General features: G+C 37.6%; 1 protein-coding gene across 7 annotated transcripts in view; it reads left to right on the forward strand.

Moving 5' to 3' along the window:
* Positions 1–23,914, forward strand: part of LOC132650979 (cytochrome P450 3A1-like) — an 800,659-nt gene that overhangs the window by 377,490 nt on the left and 399,255 nt on the right. Inside the window, exon 4 of one of the 7 annotated variants that reach the window (XM_060376301.1) lies at positions 7,495–7,708. The exons of the other annotated variants lie outside the window; for them this stretch is intronic. Coding sequence (XP_060232284.1) covers positions 7,495–7,693 — 199 coding nt within the window. The 3' untranslated portion in view covers positions 7,694–7,708. Of the gene's footprint in view, positions 1–7,494; positions 7,709–23,914 lie in introns of those variants that run through there. 7 annotated transcript variants of the gene reach the window in all.

Here is a 23,914-nt window from a genome sequence, read left to right on the forward strand (position 1 = left end):
CAACCAGCCTTGGGATATAAAGTTGCAATAAGATTATGTACAACTTCTGTTATTGAGGCTACACAAGGCAGTCCAATTAGGAGAAAGGGATCCAATGGCAGACAAAAGAGTCAGAGAAAGCTTTGGTCTTACTGTTTGGTGTCCCCACAAAGACCCAGCTGCACAGCTGTTACATATGTGCAGAGAGCCCAGATCTGTGGCATGCATGCTCTACTTTTGGCAGTTCATTCTTTGTGAGCTTACGCCAGGAGCCTTTCTGTTGGGCAATCTTGGTCATGGAAAGGAAAGGTTTTTGCCTACAGGGTGCTCCAGAGAGAAGATGGCAGGTTAGTGATGAGAGGGAGTTAGTCAGCTGAGGTGGTCAGGGAAATTTAGCAGCTGACTTCTAAAATACAGACCTTTCTTTGCCTCTGACTTATTGTTGACAAGGCTTTCTTTGTTTATACAAATTTCACAGTACAAACAGATTATTGATTATATAAGTGGTACAGAATGGGTGTTTGATATTTTTTTCATTAGATATCCAGGGTTAAAAGCTCAGTTACATTTTTAAAAGTACACACAGAACATACTTGATTATCATTATTAGCCCTATAACTCTACTTTAAGGAATCTAAAGAAGGATTCCTTCAAAGAAAACACATTTCCTATATGAAATCCTGCTTTTAGGCTGGCATTGTTTGTAGTATGAGTGCAGTCCAGAGAAACAGAAAATACCTTAACTGCTCTTTTTTATGCATAGCAAATGCAAATAAATAGCTCCCTGTGCTATATGTACCATCATCTATGCTACAAAGTAGAAAAAGTTTATTTAAGTCAATCTATCTTATTTACTAAGTTTTATTTCATCAGGAGTGTACCCTCTGTGACCTTCTATTTTTAAACTACATTTTCAGGGAGCTCTAAGCCTATAATGAAAGGAACAGCACCAAGCAACTGTGCTGGCTTCATGACTCTTAACAATTTTAGTGAATATGGCTGTGTCATTATCCGTTTCTGATTTAATAGTTTATAATTTATGGGTATTTATGACATGTAGGTCATTTTAGTCTTCAGAATATTACTGGAAGAACAAGAATGAGAATTAGAACAATTCCCAGGATTATTCTGGAATTAATAATGAAAGACAAAAAGTCCTGTCCTGAATCAAAGGATGTCAATACTATAGAATTTTATTTGCAATTTCTACAGCTGAGATAAGTAATGATTGGTCTGATCTTATAGCTGCAGTTTGTTGATGCAAGTGTTGTATATTAACCTCCAAATCAGAACTGTTCCATGGTTATGGAGATGGGACCTATCTTACTCCCATGTTAGAAAAATTATAGGAGTGGGATAACAAATATCCATTGAAACAGTGATTAACAAGAAAAATGAGATGAACTCATGATGATGGAAACAAAGAAGTGCATTTTATACACTGATGTCATCAAAATAAAATGTACACATACATAGAAACTCAAAGTATAAAAAAAAACAATTTCAGGCTTACTTGACATTATTACTTTATCTCAATATGAGTAAAATAGATTTCACTGCTCTAGTGAAAGAGGTTAAGCTGTTGAGCAGAAAGCTTATTTTAATTAAACAAAATATACAGTAGAAATGGGAATTATAAAGAGTTCATGTCCTTGGCAGTAACAGGAAGCAGGATATGACAAGATACACACATCATTGGAAAGCATTCTAATGAATTAAATGTGCAATGAATAGATACTTATATAAGGTGAAATGTTGATCCACAGAAAATGATTTCTCCACACAGATCAGCAGGAGTGCATCCCTTGCCCAACTCAAGAGTACCCAAGCCCCGAGAGAAACCACTGCCTACCCAAAGCAGTGACCTTCCTTTCCTTTGAGGATCCTCTGGGCATGGCTTTGGCCTGCATAGCTCTGTGCTTCTCCATCAGCATAATTGCAGTTCTGGCAATCTTTCCAAACACTGAGAATCACCTACTGTTAAGGCCAATAACCGGACTCTCAGCTACATCTTGCTCATCTCCATCCTCTTCTGCCTCCTCTGCTCTTTCCTTATTGGCTGCCCAAACACAACCTCCTGCATACTGCAACAAATAACATTTGCACTTGTGTTCACCTTGGCTGTTTCCACTGTTTTGGCAAAAACTATAACTGTAATTCTGGCCTTTAGGGTCATGAAGCCAGGAAGAATAATGAGAAGGTTGTTTGTCTCAGGTGTCTATAATGCTGTCATTCCCATCTGTGTTCTGATCCAACTCATTCTCTTGGGAGTCTGGCTGGGAACATTGCCTCCCTATATGGACATAGATGAACACTCTAAACATGCTCATGTCATCATTTTATGCAATAAGGGCTCAGTTACTGCTTTCTACTGTGTGCTGGCCTACTTAGGAACCCTGGCCCTAGGGAGCTTCACTGTGGCTTTTCTGGTGAGAAACCTGCCTGACACATTCAATGAGGCCAATTTCCTGACATTCAGCATGCTGGTGTTCCTTAGTGTCTGGGTCACCTTCATCCCTGTCTACCAGAGCACCAAGGGAAAAGCCATGGTGGCTGTGGAGGTCTTCTCCATCTTGACCTCCAGTGCAGGGCTGCTGGGATGCATCTTTTTCCCAAAGTGATATATTATTCTCTTAATACCTGATAAAAACTCTTTTAGATGTATTAAAAACAAAAAAATAGCAATTAAAAATTGATCTTTTTGATGTATTAGCTTTGTAATAAACCCATTAGTATACTAAAATTAAATTATTTACCTATTTTTAAGAAACTTTTTGAAATGTATATTTAAACAAGAATAAGAGCACCTCACCTTGTCTCACAATCTTAGGCATTGTATTTCAGAATAGAAGCTGCTGCTGAAAACACATGTTAGTAAGTTATGAATGTTACTTATTAATTTGTGGACAATATTAATATTCAAAATGTAATTATATGATAGTAATTGAGATAAATAGTACATGAGTTAAATACTTGTTCTCTTTTTTATTTTGGGGAGTATAACAGAGCTTTGGGTGGTGTTTGAGATTCTTCTATAGAATAGGTAAGAAAACTGGTCTCTGGAAGGGGGCGGGAGATTTTAAACAAGTTAAACCGTTCCAGAAAAAAGTGTAGAGGATTTTCTAAAAGGGAAAAATAAATCTACCATCTGAACCTGCTCACTTTTCATAGATATATGTAAAAATGACTCGACAACTCACTCTAGAAATACTTGCTCAGTCACCTTCATTGCTATTTTAGTCACAATAGGTAGGAAATGGAAACTCATAAATATCTTTAACATGATAAATGGATAAGAAAAATATCATACACATCAATACATGTAAGTAGAAAATTTATAATTTAGGTAACCCATATCCAGAAGTCAAATATTTATCATTCTCTACTCTGGTGCATCTAGCTCCAAATGTTCACATGTGAATATTCACCACAGAATAACTGTAGAAACAAGAAAACATGTTGGGTGTGCAATACAATGGCAGAGAAAAATTGATCCGCTTGGAATAATGTGTGAAAGTTATTTTAAAGATGAAGGTGAATAAATATAAAAGAAGGAAGTGAGTGAAATAACAATAAATATTTGTGAAAGAGTTTTAAGCAATCATACTGTGAATTATTTACATAAAATTCCTATAATACATGTAAACCCATGCATGAATATAAACATGTTACAATCTAAATATTTTTAATAATGCACACAGATAAGTATAGTTCACTGCTGATGAAAGAAGCTTTTCTTTGCAACAACAAGTCATGACTGATGACCACACCAATCACAATGCAGATTTCTGGAGAACACTCACACCTGATACATCTACAAAATAATTCTGAGATCTAAGGCTCAGTGATCATGCAGATCAGGTGATGAAAAAATTTATATAAGGCAGAGGATGAGAGTATGTTTTGGTAGTGTGTCTCCTAGTCATACCAGAAGCTACACCCAGAAGACTTACCAATATTAAAAAAAAAGAAAAAAGGCTTACCAATATCTCTGCGTAAACATGAACTAAACATTGAAAAATGCTAATAGAACATTCGCCAGGAAGAAACCAGTGGCCTCAGTCCTACACAAAAATTTACAGGGAACTAATAAAGGCTGACAGTGGGATAAATATTCTTCCCAGGAAAGGGCAGAAAATCAGTTACTTATCCAAAAGCAAACAACCAGCCCAGAAAACATGCATAGAAGTCACATTACTAGACTAAGCAACTTATAATTAGAAGTCTGTGTCAAACATATATTGACATAACATGAATTCATGAAAAAAGATTATGAATTTGAAAGAAAGAAGGAAAGGTATTTGGGAATATTTGGAGGGAAGTAAAGAGAAGCTAGAAAAGTATGTAATTATACTATGACCTCAAAAATAAAGTACATATTGGTTCATTATTTCATGATTTTAAAATACAATATTTGAGAAAATAAAATTTGCAGCTAAATGGGTAGAACTAGAAAAAAATCCTGTTATCTGAGGTAATTCAAACTCAGAAAGACAAACTTCACATGTTTTCTCTTATAAGATTCCTAGCTGAAACCTGAGTATGTATGTACTCAGATATGAGTCTATATCCGGCAGTAACTGCAAAAACCAGGAAAGGAAAGGGACCATTTCCAAGGTGAGAGTTGTACTGTTGTGGGGGTAGTAGAATACAGAAGGGTGTAAGTGATTTCAAAGAGGAAATGGGAAAAACATGAGGGGGTTATAATAATCCAGGAGATGAGATTGAGAGAAATAAAAAAGGGAAGATGGTAAAATATCAATAAGATGTCAAGCAACAGTTCTACATTGCTATGATGCCTATGAACCACAACAATGATCAGCATCACACGATAACACTAAGGATGAAGTAAAGGCACATATATCTTGGCAATAACCAACCTAAAAATTCCTAACCTCATCCTAAATATCTATTATATTCACAGATAAGTGTGATCTTTATCAGAAATTTTAGAAACTTTTATTTATTTATTTATTTATTTGTAATTGAGAAGGAAGGAGTACAACATTTAAGAGAGAGAGGATCAGGCATTTTGATATAAGATTTTATTTCATTATAGCTATCGTTACACTGGAAAAAAAATGTGTGTTTATGGGAGTGTCTGAAAGGAAGAAAAAGTAGGGGTAATGATGAAATTATAACTGATAAACATAGGAAACAATAAATAAAATCACCAATATTTCTTTCCTTACATTTTTAGTTGATGGGATTGAATAAAATTCAAGGAAAAGAAAGGGCAAAATATAGTCCCTCTCTTTCTAAAAATGAGGAGCTGGAATATTAATTTAGTGTGCTCTCCATTTGCAATGCTTTCTTAGACCATGATTACTTTTTTGAAACTTTTATTTACTTTTTTTTTTAATTTTTGAAACTAAGAGCCATTCATTTTGGGAAGTTCCATAGACATCTGAGCTTTCTGGAAGGGAGAGCTGGTATTTTGTAAGCTCTGTACCCCGATGCACCCCAGAATTGCTTCCAAACTCTGACACTCCTTTATTCAGTGCTACTGTGTCTCTTAAACAATTCTGGCTTGTGACAAACACTCACTTTCTGGGTTTTTACCATCTCTGATTGGAAAAACTTCCTATGGGATCTTAATGAAGATGCACTGCTGTTCACATGAATTAATTTCTGATTTTGGAATTCCTGATTTGACTAAAACAGTCTTAGAAGTTAACTTTTTGAAGAACTTTTAAAACAAGTTTTCAATTTCATGGCAGCAATAAATACCTTTCTGGATGCTTCCAGATGCCTCACTAGGAGAAAAGCTTGAAACAGATTTGTAGCTTAAGATAAGCTCTCGCTCTAGTGATGGCTTCATTAATTCCTTTATACACCATAAATATAGTAAAGTTTACTTTTCACAAAACCCAAAATATAATGGGGACATATATCTTCTTGTAACCTCTTGGACTCTGTCGACCTTTAACCCTTGTCAACTTTTGTTGCTATGAATTTCTATAATGGATTCACAAATATGAAATGTATAGTTTTAATGAAAATACATATAACCTGTTCCATGTTCAAATTCATCTTTATCTTGAGAGGTTCAAAAACTTAGAGTTAATTTCTGGGATGGGCAAAATCACAGTTCTTTCAGAGCAGAGGTCCAGCAACAGTCCCCCACCCAGATAAACCTTAGAGTGTGATTAGGGTCACATAGCCCCTAAGAAAGCCCATGGATGTGTTAACTCCCTCTTGTTACAGCCTAACCTGCATGTAACAGGGTAGTATGGTGGGAGTCAGGTGTCCCCCAGGTAGCCAGACCTAACCGTTTGCAGTTTTGGTGCCTAAAAACAAACCAATAATTTTAAAGGTCAGTTCCCCTAGAGACCCTTTCACCCAATCCTGTAATGCCAAGACCTGAACTTCCCTGCTTGTGTTTTGTCTCCATAAAAACCCTATTCCCCTGGAGTCAAGGGTCACTTGCCCCTTTGGTCTTGTAAAGGCAGCACTCAGCTTGAGTTTGTAATAAAGGACCCTTGTGTGTTTTACATCGGACTCAAAGCCTGTCGGTCATTTGGGGACTCGAATCTGGGTATTTCAATCTGTAATCATTTTTTACTATGAAATAATTCCTTTGTCTCAGACATATAAAAGCTATGAACAGACAATAGCAGGATAGAAGCCCACTGGAATTTGCTTCATCTGTGAATTGTGAGTATGTAAATACATATATTGATGTGTTTGTATGAAATATATGATTTTTGTACGTCACATGAGTGTATGTCAATTTTCTGGCTGTAAGGAGATCCTTTTTATCATCCATGCAATATGTGCATGAATATATACAGGTTTATATGTCTGATCATTTGTTTATATGCATGCATAAGTGAACCAAGTGACCAAAGATCTCTACCCCAAGGGTAGCCTGAACATGCTACAGTTTCAACAAGGGAGATGCTAGCTGAAATCAACATCATCATTGTATGTAAGCTTGTGGGAATTTCTTAGTAAAATTTCCTGTTCCATCCACTTTTTTTTTCAGTGAGCTTATGTGCCTGAGACCTCGCTTTTTTCTCCCCATTTCTTTTTCATTTGCAGAGGGTTAATGGGCCCTAAACCTCTACCAGCCCTCTGAGCCTACTCAGAGAGAGGACAGAGGATTGCCACTGAGCCTATAGAGCCCTGAAGAGAGTCTCTGATTCAACAAGCCTGGAGCTCTTTGTCAATCTAATTAAGACCACCTGTTGTTAAACAATATAGACATTAGGGAAAGAGTGATTTTGGTGGCATAGAGAGCTGAAAGCCTTAAGTGACTCAGCTGGTAAAGTTACAGGCTGCAAGTCTGGAGGTTGAGTGTTCACACCTAAATAAAACTATTTACTTCCTCATCAAATGCCCTAATAAATTAAGTTTAGGTAGACAGAAAGACACAAATATCAGTCCTGACCCTGAATTCACCTGCCTCAGTTTTTCCACCCTGGGTATTGACTCCTGGATATTAACACTTACAAATTATTTTAAGACTATATTTTCATTACAAAGTTTCTTCCTTCTCTTTTCTCCCTCCAGGCCTTCCCACATGTTCCCATCTGCTCACCTTCAAATTCACAGCTTCTTTCTTCATTGTTATTTCATGTGTTATATATACACATGTATTTTGAAATATAAACTGCTGATTTTTATAATGCTATCTGTATATATGTTTTCTAGGATAAACAACATATTTCTTTTCATAAGGAAACTGAACGTTCTAAGTGATTGTAGTTAAGTTATAGTTAAATATAAGAATGAAAGCAACCAATAATAATAATTTTTTAATCTAAGGATGACACCAAAATAAAATAATAATGGGAATTAATAAACATGTTCCAGTAAAACCTCAGCAGTAACAGACTCAATTTTACAACAAAGTGGCAAAGATTGTTAAACAGAAAAAATTGATTAGAATTTTTGCTGCCTTCAAGAAAGTTTAATATATCAATGATAGTGATTTGATTTATTTTTATTTCTATTATTTTTCAATTCTGATATAACTTCAAGCATAATATAACTTCACCATTACCTCTCCTCATTCCTCCTTCCAAAAACTCCCATACATTCCTCATGGCTCTTTTGTAAAATTGTGGTGTCTTTTTTTCATTGTTATCACACACACACACACACACACACACACACACACACACACACACAAAACACAATGTTGGATCATAGCAATAGAAACATTAACAAAGAAAAAAAATCTCCGAATGGAAAATGCTTCCTCCAAAACTACCCAATGCTCAAGAATAACTGCCAGCACCCATAATTCATGAATGAAACCTCAGAGGCAGGACTAAGTCCAGAAATTTATACACTGAATCACCATGATATGTTCTCCCATCAAGCCACTTAAAACTTGCAGCCCATGTACTACAGCACAGAATCTCCCCTTCCCCCCTCCAAAGACTAGTGCATCAGTGTTCTGTTTGAGAGAAAAATCCTCCATCTGGAAATGCCTGTCTTCTGTCTTTTAATTCCATGTCAACTGCATCAATCCTGATCTAACAGACACTACAGTGTTCACTAAGGAAAGCAGAGAATCATAGGTTCATATTTTAAACATCTTCATTCAACTAAACTTTAAATTGTAAAAAAAAATAGATTTCTCGAATTATAAAATCTAACAACATTAAATCAAGATGAAGTAAATTATTTAAACAGACACATCACAAACAGGATAAAAACAGTAATTTAAATTTCTCCATTAAATGTAAAAATAAAATAATGCAAGCCTAGTCCAGAGATTCAGCATGAATTCTACAAGGGTCCCAAAGTACTCACTGAGATACTCCTCAAAGTATTCCACAGAAAGGAAAAGGATAAATAAAAGGGAAATATTCCATATTTCTGTTGAGACACCAGTATTAACTTGATAGCAAAAAAAATCAACTTTTGAAAATTAATAATGTAACCTAATATTGTTAACTAATTAATAACTTGTGTTAAAGAACTTCTATATAGGTAGACAGTTATGAGTATAAGAGATGTACTAACTTACCTAATATACTATGACTACAAGCCATGATTACAGACTATGTCAATATCAATGTCAAATATTACTGATTCCCATAATACTAAAAATTACATAGTATACTAAACATTCACACTTCTTTCATTTACTTATCATTGACTGAATGAAAAGTTCAATTGACTTGCTCGCCATTTTCTCAATGATACCGTCCTTGAAAGCTTGTAAGTTTAAATGAGTCCTAAGTTTATATCTTGTTGGTTTGAAACCCTCGCATTATACTTATCACTAATATCTTGAGATATGGCCCAGGATCATGAGCACTGTCTGTGTTCTAAAACTTAATAATGGAAACACAGTTTTGGTTTCACCTTCATCTTACCTTATTAATACTCAATAATCTGTGAAAGCATTTACTTTTCAATTACTGCTGACTGCAGGACAAGCTATTTATTGTCCACAAAGGATCTTCTTAAAGTTTTGTGTCATAAATATAGATTGTATTTTAGGTGAAATGGCTGCTTTGTATATGATCCCTTTGTCTGTATCTTATGTCATTGGACATATTGAATGAAAATATTAAAATTTCAGTTTTTTTAACTTGTTATATTTTAGATTGATTACCCATACATCTTTTTATGACTTCTTTGTCATTTTTATTAAATTTTTATTTTTTATATTATTACATTTTATTCACTTTGTATTCCATCTGTAGCCTCCTCCCAAGCCCCTCTCTAAGTCCACTGATAGAGGAGGTCCTCCTCCCCTTCCTTCTGCCCCTAGCCTATCAGGTCTCATCAAGACTGGCTATATTGCCTTCCTCTGTGGCTTGGCCAGGCTGCTCAGGGTAGGTATTCAAAGAGCCAGCCACTGAGTTCATGTTAGAGACAGAAGTTCATCTCACCCTAGGAAAATATTTGCTGAAATATATTTAAATTTAATGTCTTCAAATCAGTGCTTTCAGTCCCCAAACCATGTAAGATAATTACCAATATAGACAAATAGCCTGTGAGAGAACTTTTTCCATTTAAAGTTATATATTTAATTATAAGGAAAATAAATGTATTGGCTTGACCACAGTAAATTACTTACCAATGATGTTAGATCCTAATGGTCCTGTGCTTATGAATAAGGCTTCCCTGCCATTGTAGAAGCCCCTGCTTGTTTTAGTCTTCTTTAGACCCATTTCTGTTTTGCTCAACAGTATTTTATGGAGGGCATAGGCCACTGCATACACTACATTCCATACGTTGTAAATGGACTCACAAATGGTCATCACACCATTTTTTTTGTTGTTTAATCTTTATAGAAATATTTGCTGGGTATGGTGTATTATTTTCAGATAACAAAACAGGAAGTGAGGAATTAAAATTGTCAATCCAGAATTTATGGAATTAAGACTCTCTTGGGTACTGGGAGGGTTGTAGGTGCCTTGAGAAAATGCCTTAAGACAGTGATAGTTCTTGGCTTTGAAGAGGAGACGCTTCCTCTGAAAAAGTTTACCAAACCATTCTTATTTGATACAGACTCTAAGTATAATATGTTGTTGAGAGACCAAAAGATAAGCAGTGATTGTTAACACTATGTAGAGTAGGCGCGGTATAGCAGTAAGTTCCCTGAGGGGAGAGCTACCTCGCTGCATTCTTTCCCGCCTTCCCGGTTCCGGGTACGTGACTCGGCTCACAATCTGCCTTCCCGCCTTCTCTGTTCTGGGTACGTGACTTAATAAGGCTTTGTTCAAACCACCCAATCAGACCCCTGTAACTATGCTTCTCGCTTCTGTAACCGCGCTTCCTGCTCCCGAGCCCTATAAAAACCTGTCACCCCAACCGAGAGGCACGCAAGTCTTCCAAGAGACTTGGTCGCCCCGGGTACCCGTGTACTCAATAAAGCCTCTTGCTGGTTGCATCCGAACAACTGGACTCGTTGATCTTTGGGTACGGGGTCTCCCTGATGGAAGACAACCTTCGGGGGTCTTTCATTGTTTTGCCATGTTCCACACTTTCCTTCTGGCTGAAAATATTTTATTTAACATGTAGAAAAACATCAATTATTCATATCATTATAGAATACCTGCACATTTAACTGTGTATGTTGGTTCAGATAAAGCAAATCAACACCAAATAGTATCCATGTTTCCATTAGCTGGGAGTTTTTCTGTAAAACCACACAGATGTCTTTCTTACTTTTCTTCATTCCTTTTCTCTTCTTTATCCTCCTCCTTTTTGTCTTTGCCCATGTGTGTATGCCTTCAGGCCAGCAGAGGTGGCAGGATCCTTATGTACTGAGTTCCAAAAATCCTAACTGCTAAGCACAGAGCACTTAGCTACTCAGCCCCCTGCACCCTAAACACTATTTATACACTGTTAAGCATGTGTGTATGCTTTCAGGTCCACAGATATGGCCAGATCCTTATGTACTGAGACCAAGCACCCTAATCACTAAGAATAGAGCACCTTACCTAATCAGTCTCCAGCATCTGAAAATTATTTATAGTGTCCTGCCTGCTAGCTTACCTGCAGGCCAGCAGAGGGCACCTGTAAAACCTATACAAGCTCATGCACAACCTGAACCCCTGGCAGCGTGCACCCACCTCCTCCAGGATGCATGCAGACATGGTGGGAACCTCATGCACAAGCCGCTCAGGGACTTCAGGGAGACAGGAAGATGGACAGCCTCCCCGTGTGAGTGGGACTCAAAGTTTAAGCAAACAGCTTGGGATAAGAAGGATGCTGACAAGGGAAAACCAGTCCTGACAGTGGCACAGGTTATTGGAAGTCCCACCCCTTCAGGCTTTGCTTCCGTATCCACCATGCGGGGAGCCAGAGACTTCCTGGCTCAAAGGCTCTTAGGCCGACCCACCATCTCCCCGGCCTGGCCGCTTCTCCGGGGATGTAAACACAAAGTTTCTAGTCACAGACAGACTTATATTCCTTCAGCACTCCCTTCGGAGTGCTCCCTGATCATGGAAGTGCCAATCATCCCAAGATTCATTGCAGCAGAGGTCCACCTGCCTGATAACTACAAATATGGCTTCGGAGCATGGACTTCTGGGATTGTAGCTGAGAACTATATAAATGCCATTCTGGCATTGTGATGCATACTGGGATTGCTTCCCAGTATCCTACATGGATGGCCTGAGTGCCATCTACAAATCCCAGTATCTACCACGTGCTGTTCCCAATATAAAGTGCCTGAGTTCCTCAGCTTCACTCACTGGTTGCTTGGCAAGGAGCCTGGAAGTAGGAGGCTCAGAAAGCCTCTTCATGCTGCTGCAGGCAGCTGTAGACCATCACCATCCTCAGAGCCCACACAGCATTTCCCCTGGTCTCCCTGCCATGCCATAGTGTCCCACAATTGGCCAGGAGCTGCATGAGGTCATTGCTCAGCCACCTTTCCCAGAAGTCACCACATCAGGAGCTACAGGTGCTGCTTCATTAAATCATGTCCAGTCCCTTGCATTTGGAGAAGGTATTCTTGGGTCTCTGCGTCTTTGATTACAGCATTGGGAGTCAGACACAGATAATAAATTTTTTTCAAATATTAAAAAACAGCCAGTGTGGTGGCACATGCCTGTCATCCCAGCATTCCTGCAAGCAGTGGCAGGCGTGTCTCTGAATTTTTTAATATTCATTTATTTTATTACAATGTTGTCTTCACGTACACCTGCACACCAGAAGAGGACACCAGATCTCATTATAGATGGTTGTGTGCCACCATGTGTTTGCTGGGAATTGAACTCATGAACTCTGGAAGAACTGAGGGACCACCTGGGAATGAGAAACAATTGTGATTCTTTGAATTGAAACCAGGTGCAGAGAGCTCTTGAAGGCGGGGTGAACTGTTCTGAGAAACAACCAGCTGTAAACTATCTACAACCAGCTGTAAACTATAGAGCAAAAGTGACCTGATTTTAAGGTATAAAAACCCTGTGCTTTGCATGTTCATGGTTGGCTCCTATCTTTGGAGGGGTGACCCTATTGCAATAGCAATAAAACCTCTTGATTTTGCATCGAGCTGTGGTCTTTGAGAGTCCTGGGAAGGGCACGATCCTGAGCAGTGAGACACCAGGTCTTACATTTTTGGTGCATTGGCTGGAAAAGAGCGTGCCCCTTCCCATCCCTCATCAGACTGGGTTTGGAAGTCGAGCTCAGAACAGGCTAGTCTGATTTCTGGTATACCACTCTGTATCTGGGAACTGGAGGACGCTCCAGATTCCATCTGGGGAGGCTAGGTCTGTGATGGTCCTCCTCCCACCTGTAGGAGTCGGCTGCCAGGAGGCAGCCTTTCCATATGGGGAGGCCAGGTCCGTGATGGTCCTCCTCCCATCTGTTCTCAATCAGAATTCCGTAATACCACCCATAAGGGCATCCTTATCTGAATTTCCGGTCATGCTCTCTTTGTCTCTATCATTGTTGTTTCTTTGACCTTCTTGATCCACCAGCTTTTCCCCACTAATCCCCCAGCAGATCTGCAGCAGGGTGCCACCGGTCCCTCAGCAACACCAGATTCTGAAAGCGAGAGTGCTGCCAGCAGTCCCTCTGCACTGATGTAGTCGCCACCAGATTCTGAAAGTGAAAGTGATCCATGGGTGGGAATGTGGAGTCGCCGAGCAACTCAGCCAGACTCCATGGCCCTTCCTTTGCAGGCCTATGGGCCCCCTGATGATGATGGAAATCAATAAGTGGAAGGCCCACAACCCCCTTTTCTGAAAATCCTCAAGCTCTAACTGATTTTTTTTGAATCTGTTCTATTCTCACACCAGCCCACTTGGGATGATTGCCAGCAACTCTTGCAGGCCCTCCTGACTACCGAGGAACGGGATGGGTTCTCTTTGAAGCGAGAAAGAATGCGCTGGGAACGGACAGGAGGTCTTCCGTCCTCCCTAATGAGATTAAGAATGGCTTTCCCCTCACCTGCCTCAACTGGGATTACAACACACCTAGAGATAGGGAACACCAGAAAGTCTACTGCCAGACTCTAATGGCTTGTCTCCGTGGGACCGTGATGAAGCAAGAAAATGACCCAGGAAACATTTGCCCATGGCTCTTTGCCTTAATTTTCTTCAAAATTGACTTTCTATGCTAAACTCCCAAAATGATGGACTGTGATCTGACAGTACCATACTAAGCGTGTAAATCCATTCATGACCTGAGATCCTTTTAGTTAGGGGATTTAGTCACAACATCAAAGTAGCAAATTAGAACAAAAAGTTATATGCAAAGAGTGATTTTACTGCTGGACAGAATCTTGGAATATTTTCTTTTAAAGGACTGTGGAAAACATCAGGACTTAAGATGGCAAAAGCATTACAAAGGTGTAAACAGAGCTTCATTGGCTGTTCTGGTAGGACCTAGAAGATCCGGGTATTGAGAGTATTGCAGACAGAGGAAGTCCATGTCATAGGATTTCGGTGCACAATAGACTCTATGGAAAATTAAGCTAGAGGTCATTTGTGTGATATTTTATCTGCAAATCATACTTATTCTGCCCGTGCCTTGAAATTGAGTAAGGCAGAATTAAAAAATGATGGACAGGATTTCTTAGATGGAATATTGAATCTATTGAATGGTTATTATTAGAGAGACATTCAGGACCACAGGGAAAGAAAGAGACAAGTGGAGCAGAAATAACTGTACTTTGGTTTGTAGAGAAAATCATTACTAGGTTGTTTCAAACGGCAGTCATGTGATGAAAGAGAGGTAGAATTTTTCAAGGAGATTATCACCATCAAAGAAAAGGTCCTAGCTCTGCATTTGAAGCCTAAAATGATATTCATAGAGTAAATGCCTTCCTGCTAATTCTTCTGTTAATGGAAAGAGGACTCAAAGTGATTCCTAGTGCCAGGAATGAACTTCATATAAAGCCTGCTCCAATTGGTTTAAGTGTGGCACAGTTCATCCCAATTTTGTATCCAAATTGACAGGCTCACCCATGTTGTGCGTTTTCTGAAAACAAGAAAGATGCAAAATTTAACATAATAGATTCTTTGTGGTTTCTGTTCAGCACGGTGCCAGCCATCTGTGTTTGGCAGAGTCAGATTACCAGTGAAGATACTGTAAATGTTCATTGCATGAAGCCGTGAGGGTGAAGCCTGAGTTGCATCTTGACACTTCAAGATGTTGAGATACCTAAGTTATGAGACACCGGCCATAGAGTGCTGCCTATAGGGAGTGGAAGTAACCAATCTGAGAGATGTATGAGACGTTGCATAGATAGGACCCTCTAAACCTTATGAAACAGCAACAGGATTTGCTGTTTTCCTTGCTGGTCTTCTTTCCTTGGTACAGTCTTCCCTCGCTATGTATACATTCCTCTGTACTGGAATGGGAAGGGGTATTCTGTGCATCTATGTTTGAATGATGTAACTTGCTTCTGATGTGGCAGTCAAGAGATATTCTTATATGTCAGAAGAGACTTTGGACATTTAAACAGTGTATGAGTTATTGCCAAATTTTAGAATCACTGAAGTTAGGCTACATTTTCATCATGGGATTCACAAGCCAATAGTGAATTTGGTCAGAAATTATTTGATTCAATCAAAAAAGCTCCCAGAGAAGATGATATTTCTGGTTTTGACATTGAATGAAAAAGTTTCTGTGTATCCCAGACTGTCCTGAAAGTCATGTAAGTATGTACACCAGCAAGGTTTTGCACTTACAGGTCTAACTCCAGTTGAGGGTTGGGGTAAAATTTAGGCCAACATGCCTGGCATCAACATCATCATCATTGGCTGCTGAGTCTGGAATGTAGGGTGTTGGGTTTTTATTTAGTTTAGTTTTGTTCTGTCTGTGTAAGCATATTTTTTTGTGGTGATCTTCATCTACATCTTGCATTTGAAATTTGGCAGAGAGTATATTTAATTTTTAGGGGCATGTATTCATGACATTAACTCTGTCTGAGCTTTCTGAGTCATTGAATTGCAGGGGTGTGACATTCTTCCAACCTGTTGTGTTTTTTTTAAACTTTATTCATTCATTTTATACACATTTAATTTATTTTTTATTTAAATTTGTTTTTTTTTGTAATTTATTCTCTGACATGAACTTGGCTCTTTAATCACTCCTCTTGGGGGTGAAGCCTTGCAAGGCCACAGAGAATGATGATGCAACCTTCCTTGATGAGACCTGATAAGCTAGGGTCAGATAGAAGGGGAGGAGTTAGTTCCCTATCAAATTAGGGAAAGGGCATAGGAGAAGAGAAAGAGGGTGGGTAGGACTGGGAATAGATGACAGAGGGGGCTACAGTGGGCATACAAAGTGAATAAATTGTAATAAATAAAATTTAAAAATAATTTAACATCTCAATTGTAGCCTCCTCCCTTGTCTCTTCCTCATCTCATCCTCCATTCCTCTTTCCCCCTTGTCTCGTTTTATCAGATAGAAGGAGCCCTCCTCTCCTAGCAGCTGACCCCAACTTATCAAATCTCACTAGGATTGTCTACATCCTCTTCCTTTGTTGTATACCAATGCTTCCTCCACCATGGGGAAGTGATCAAAAAGCAGGCAACAAAGTCCAGTTCAGAGCCAGCCCCTGCTCCCCTTACTATAGATCCCACATGGAGACTGAGCTGCCTATCAGCTACATCTGAGCAGGGGTATAGGTCCTATACATGAACGGTCTTAGGTGCATGCATCAGTCTCTGCATGTCCCCACAATCCCAGATTTGTTGGCCTTGTTGGTCTTCTTATGGAGCTCCTGTCATCTCTGAGTCTTTCTATCCCCCTACTCTTTCCTATGATTCCCTGTGCTCTGCCTAAAGTTTGGTTGTGAGTATTAGCATCTGTTTCAATCCCCTACTGGGTTGAGTCTTTCAGAGGACATGTATGTTAGGCTCTCATCCTGTTCCCTCTCTTCACTCACATCTGGTATCGATTCTATTTGCCCTTTTCAATGAGAATTGAGCATCCTCCATAGGGTCCTCCTTTTTATTTAGCTTCTTTACGTCTGTGGATTGTAGTATGTTTGTCCTGTATTATGGCTATTATCCACTTATAAATGAGTATATACCATGCATGTCTTTCTGATTCTGGTATACCTCACTCAGAATAATCTTTTCTAGTTCCATCCCATTTCCCTGAAAATTTCATGATTTCCCTGTTTTTAACACATGAGTAGCATTCAACTGTGTCAATGTACCACAATTTCTGTAACCGTTGTTTCATTGAGAGACATATAGGTTGCTTCCAGATTCTGGCTATTATGAATATAGATGCTGTGAACATAATTGAGCAAATGTATTTATTGAATGGTGGAGCATCTTTTGGAAATATGCCCAGGAAGAATATATCTGAGACTTGAAGTAGCACTATTTCCAATTGTCTGAGAAAGCATCAGAATGATTTCTAATGTGGTCGTATAAGTTTGCACTCTCACCAGCAATGGAGGAGTGTTTCCTTTTCTCCACATCCTCACTATCATGTGCTGTCTCTTCAGGTTTTGATCTTATCCATTCTGATGGAATATCAAAGTCATTTTGATTTGCATTTCCATGATGACTATTGATATTTAGCATTTAGTTAAATGTTTTTCCACCATTTGCTATACCTCTGTGGAGAATACTCTGTTTAGTTTTGTATCCCAGTTTTAAAGTGGATTATTTGGTTTGTTGGAGTTTAATTTCTTGAGCTCTTTTTATATTTTGTTAATTAGCCTTCTCTGCTGTTAAGGTTGGTGAATATCTTTTCTCAGGCTCTTTTTATTTGTTCTATTGACAGAGTTCTTTGATTCATAGAAGGTTTTAGTTTCATGAAATTCTATTTATTAGTTGTTGATCTTAGAACCAGTGCTCTTGGTGTTCTTTTCAGGAAGTTATATTCTATGCCAATGTGATAAAGGCTTTTCCCCACTTTTTCTTCTAACTGATTTAGTGTGTCTAGTTTTATGTTAAAAGTCTTTGATCAACTTGGACTTTAGTTTAGTGCAGGATGATAAATATGGATTTATTTTCATTTTTCCACATGTAAACTTCCAGTTAGACCAGCACCATTTGTTGAAGATGTTGCCATTTTTCCATTGCATGGTTTTGGCTTTTTTGTGAAAAATCATGTGTCCATATTTTTGTGGGTTTATCTATGAGCCTTCGCTTCAATTCCATTGATTCACCAGTCTGTTTCTATAATAGTACCATGCTGTTTTTATTACTATTGCTTTATAGTATAGTTTGAGATAAGGGATGGAGAAACTTCCTGAAGATCTATTATTTTACAGGATTGTTTTAGCAATTCTGTTTATTTTTTCACATGAAGCTGAGAACTATTCTTTCAAGGTCTGTAAGGAATTGTGTTGATGTTTTGATGGGGATATCATTGAATCTGTAGATTGTTTTTGGTAATATGGCAACTTTTACTATGTTGATCCTACTGATCCGTGAGCATGAGAGATCTTTCTATCTTTTGTTATCTTCTTCAATTTCTTTTTTCAGAGGCTTTAAGGTTTTATTTTGTTTTTTTAATTTTCATATAGGATTTTAACTTGCTTGGTTAGGGTAACACCAAGATACTTTGTGGGTTTTTTTTTCTGGCTATTGTGAGGGGTGTTGTTTCCCTAATTCTTTCTCAGGCAGTTTGTCTTTTGTATACAGGAGTGCTACTGATTTTTGTTAACTTTGTATCCAGCCACTTTGCTGAAGTGTTTTTCAATTGTAGGCATTGCCTGGTAGAACTTTTGGGGACACTTATATATACTGTCATTTCATCTGCGACTAATGCTACTTTGACTTCTTCCTTTTCAATTTCTACCCCCTTAAACTCTTTTGTTGTCTTATTGCTCTAGATAGGACTTCAGATACTGTATTGAAGAGATTTGGAGAGAGTGGGTAGCCTTTCCTTGTCCCTGAGTTCAGTGGAATTGATTTAACATTCTTTCCATTTAGTTTGATGTTAGCTATAGGATTGTTGTGTATTGCCTTCACTGCTTTTAGGTATATGCCTTCTACCCTCGGACACTTCCAGACTTTAAACTAGAATAAGTGTTGGAAATTGTCAAATGCTTTTGCAGCATCTAAGGAAATGATCATGTGGTTGTTGGTTTTGTTTTTTCAATTTATTTATATGATGGATTACATTGATCGATTCCATGTATTTAACTGCTGCATGCGTGGGATGGAGCCCACTTGGTCATGGTCGATGATATCTTTGATATACTCTTAGATTTGGTTTGTGAGTATTTTATTGAGTATTTTTACATCATTGTTCATAAGAGTGACTGGTCTGGAGTTCTCTTTCTTTTTTGGGTCTTTGAGGATTTATCAAGGTGACTGCAATCTTACAAAAGGAGTTTGTCATGTTGCTTCCATTTATATTTTATGAAATAGTTTGAAGAATATCGGTATTCTCTCTTCTTTGAAGCTCTGGTAGAATTCTGCTCTGAAATCATTTGGCCCTTGGTTGGGAGTCTTTTGATGTTTGTTTGTATTCACTGAGGGGATGTAAGACTATCAAATTTCTTTTCCTGATCTTGATTCAACTTTGGAAGGTGGAAATAATCAAAAAATTGTATATTTCATTTTGATTTACAAATTGTGTGGCATATAGGCTTTGACATAAGAGCTAATGTTTCTTTGGATTTTCTCAGTGTCTGTTATATCTCTCTTTTTATCAGACTTGGTTGATTTGGATAGTGTCTCTCTGCCATTTTCTTAGTTTGGCTAAGAATTTGTCTGTTTTTTTTTTATTTTCTCAAAGAACTAGCTCCTGGTTTTGTTATTTGAATTGTTCTCTTTGTTCCTAATTTATTGATTTCAGCCCTGAGTTTGGTTATTTAGTGGTCTACTCCTGTTGGGTGTGTCTGCTTCTTTTTTCCTAGAGTATTAAGTTGCTTGTATGGGAAGTCTCCAATAGCTTATGAGGGCACTTAGTGCTATTAAATCTCTTCTTAAGACTGCTTTCATTGCATCTCATAAGTTTGGGTATGATGTGCCTTCATTTCCATTGACCTGTAGGAAGTTATTTCTTCCCTGACCCAGATTTCATTGAGTAGGGAGTTGTTCAGGTTCCATGTATGTGAAGGCTTTTTGCTATTTCTTTTATTGTCAAGATCCATCTTTAGTCTATCATGGTCTGATAAGATACAAGATATTACTTCAATCTTGTATGTGTTGAGGCCTGGTTTGTGACCTACTGTATGGTCAATTTTAGAGAAGGGTCCATGAGGTGCTGAAAAGAAGATATATTCTTTTCTGTTTGGGTGAACATTTCTCTAGATATCTTTTAGGTCCATTTAATTCATGGCATCCATTAGTGTCATTATATCTCATTTTAGGTTCTGTTTCACTGCTCTGTCCTTTGATGATAGTGAGTTGTTGTGGTCTCTCACTATTAATGTGTGGAAATTGAAATGTTCTTTAAACTTTATTAATTTTTTTTTTTTTTTTTTTTTTTTTACAAATGTGGGTGCTCTTGAATTTGGGGCATAGTTGCCCATAATTGAGACACTATCTTGGTAGAATTTTCCTTTTATGAGTTTGAAGTATCCTTCCTCATATCTTTCAATTAATTTTGGTTGAATGTCTGTTTTATTAGATATTAGAATTGCTACTCCTGCTTGTTTCTTGCATCCATTTGCTTGAAAACCTCATTCCTGCTTCAACATCTCAGGAACTTTTCCAGAGATTAGCTCAGTGCTCTGAGGTTGGAACCCATTTTTCCCTCACCATTGGGTTTCCTTTCACCTGAGAAACACAGTCAGTGGTGTTTTGTGGCCTACTGTTCTAACAATTGATCACTGTGCAGCCTTTGCTACCCTGCTGATCAAACACAGTGTGCAATCAGCTCTGCCATCAGGGATCTGTTTTTTTTTTTAATTTTTACTGAATATGAATATTTTGCTTGTATGCATGACTATGCACCTCTTGTGTGCCTGCTCCTCACACCAGTCAAAAGATTGCCTCAGAACTCATGAACCTAGAACAATGGATAGTAGTGGGTTCCATGTAAACACTGACAATTGAGGCCAATTATTTGCAAGAGCAGCAAGAGCTCCTCACTTCTGAGCCATCTCTCCTGCCTTGTGTTGCTTATTTATCATCAGCATTTAAATTGGTAATATTTTTTTAACGTTTTAAACATGCATTTCCTTTTAGTAAGATCTTATTAATGTTATAGTTTAAGCTGTGGCCCTGCTGGTTTCTGGAAAATTAATACAGAATTGGATTGAATGTATAATTCATTGTAGGAGCTTCAGTAAAGACCTCTGAGTTTTTTCTATCTATTATATTTGTTTGATTGACTTTTAGGGGAGGCTCTGTCTTACAATATAGGTCTGGCTGTCTTGGAACTCTTTGCATAGATCATGATATCATCCAACTCAATGATAATCACCTGCCTCTGCCTCCTGAGTGATGGAATTAGAGGCATAGCTGAATACACCCAGCTTGTCCATCATTTTTGTAGTTAATAAATGTTCATAAATTTCTCTGATATGTAATCAGTACTGTTCATATGTTCATTTCTCTCTGTATCTCTGTCTCTATCTTTCTCTTTCTATTTCACTCTCTTCTCTCGGTTTGTCTTTGTCCACATTAATTGGCATGTCTATTCCAAGGTTATATCCTATTCAAAAAGTTCAGATATGACACAGTTATTCAGTTTTCTTCTAAGAATGACTTATTGATAACATTAGCACTTCCTTTTTAATATAAAAGCTTTAATTTTTATTTTTCAAATATAGACTATACATGATTTGGAAAGAAGAATATACAAAACAATTATCAAATAAAAATCATGTGTTCTATGTCTTTTATCTGGTCACTCACAAATATGATCTTATCAGCTATTATTTTTGTTGTTTGCCACCTCACATTATTTTTTATCCATGCATTCACTGTACTCCACTTTCACTTCCACAAATATATGAGGCCCCCTTTTCACATACTGATATGCCACTTCCCTGAGGCATGGTTAGAACATGATATTCAGTGTCATATTGTCTTTTGACTGACACCACCCATTTGTTCATTGTTTTCTGATAGCCACATCTCATTTGTTGCTCGATAAAATATCATGACTGTGTTTTTTCCTTCCACCTGTCTCATGACAGGGTCCTGACCTACTCGCCCAAGTAACTGAAGACAATTCATAGATCACTCAAGAACCCAGCTAATAGCTAATTCATATTCATGTCTTACAAACTAATGAAACTCCTTTAACACAGGTTTTCGAATCACACCTTTGGTTTCCCTTACAATTTAACCTTAAGCTTTTTCTTCTCTCCTCCTTCACCTGATGCACAGCACCCAACTGTCTAACACTAGCACTTCTGTGTCAGAATATAAATGGAAGAAGCACTAGAATTATATGATTATATTGCCAATGAAATATAAATTTATATTGTTGCCACTGTTTCTGTTGTACAAATGTATGGCATATTTTAGAATTCAGTCACCTTCAATGATGTGCATGTGAAATTCAGCCAAGAAGAGTGGGCTTTTCTGGAACCTTCCCAGAAGCAACTCTACAAGATGTGATGCTAGAGACCTGTAAAAACCTCACTGCTATATGTAAGACTGCAAGTTTTCTTTCACTTTTAAAATAAGGAGACAACTTTTACTTTGTTATTGATCCTCTTCTGTAATTCCAATTGAGACTGAGGAGGAATGAAGTGAATAAATAAGGCATGGTTCTAAGCGTCACAGAAGATAGTGATTTAAGTTTTGCCTTAATAATAATATATTCCCAATAATATATATTTTCTGGTACTATATTTTAGGCTACAATTGGGAAGACCATAATATTGAAGAACATTTTCAAAGTTCTACAAGTAATAAAAGGTAACTTTATCTGCACGCTGATACAGATATGAATCTTAAGAAATTTTAATGTGTTCTGGAAGTTTGTCTGTTTGTTTGTTGGCTGCTTTTTATTTTCAGTTTTTGAAATAGTTTTTTTTTTCTGTGTAGCTGTGGCTTGACTTACACTTGCTTGTTAGGCCAGCCTGACCTCAACATCACACAGATCTGCCTGGTTCTGCCTCTACAAGTGCTGGGATTAAAGACATGTACCAGCACACCTAGCTGTGTCCTGAAAGTTTTAAAGAAAAGCAACAGCATAAAAACAGCACTGCTTTAAGTGTACTGATGATCATTAAAATCTCACAATTCCATGTACTTCAATGTCATATATCTGATTTGTGTTTATAAGGCACTCCCCTAAGATAGAAGAAAATAAAATAATGTAACAGAAAATACCATTTGAATCATATGGACATTACAGCTACTGACTTGAACTGCCAATCTGTTTAGTATTATTCTATCTGATCAGATATTGTACGAGGTATACACATTGAATTGGTGATCAGTATGTGTCCAAAACCTTCTAATAAGCAAAAATTTCATAGTATAACCAGTGTAACTCATTTTCATGCAGTAACATTGTAAAGTTTAGTGAAAGAAGCAGCTTATGAGCATCAAGAATATTGTTGTGGAGAAACCTTAATCCCTTTATGACATGCCTATGATGAACAAAAAACAAACTGTGTTAATTCAATGTGAGAATCTTTTATTATTCTTGTAAATTAAACTGGTATATCATATGTCAAAAAGTTCCTAAGACACATGAGCATAGGGATATTGAAAGAAACAGTGTTCCTGTCTTTCTCCAAGAACAATTGATTTTGTAGTACACCCACTTTGAGTAAATTTTCCGAATGTGATAAACGGTTACTGTTAATTAGTTTTTCATCTTCACTGAAATTCATCAGCAAACTCATACTGCTGAAAATACCTATGAATACTATGAATTTGGAACTTATTCTGCTGGTCTTGGTCCTTTGTAAATGAAGTATCATTCATAGAGTACAAAAATTTGAAAATGGGATTGCTGAGGTAAAACTCTGAATTCTTAAATACTCTTCATATACAGGAGAAAACCTCTTATAGAAAAATGGTGCTCTAAAAGTGAACCACATAACAAATGCTCTTACCATCACAGGGATCTTCAAAAATACCCATAATGAAGGGGAATATCATGAATATAAATAAAGTGA

The sequence above is a fragment of the Meriones unguiculatus genome, assembly GCF_030254825.1.
Source record: "Meriones unguiculatus strain TT.TT164.6M chromosome 13 unlocalized genomic scaffold, Bangor_MerUng_6.1 Chr13_unordered_Scaffold_37, whole genome shotgun sequence".
NCBI lineage: Eukaryota > Metazoa > Chordata > Mammalia > Rodentia > Muridae > Meriones > Meriones unguiculatus.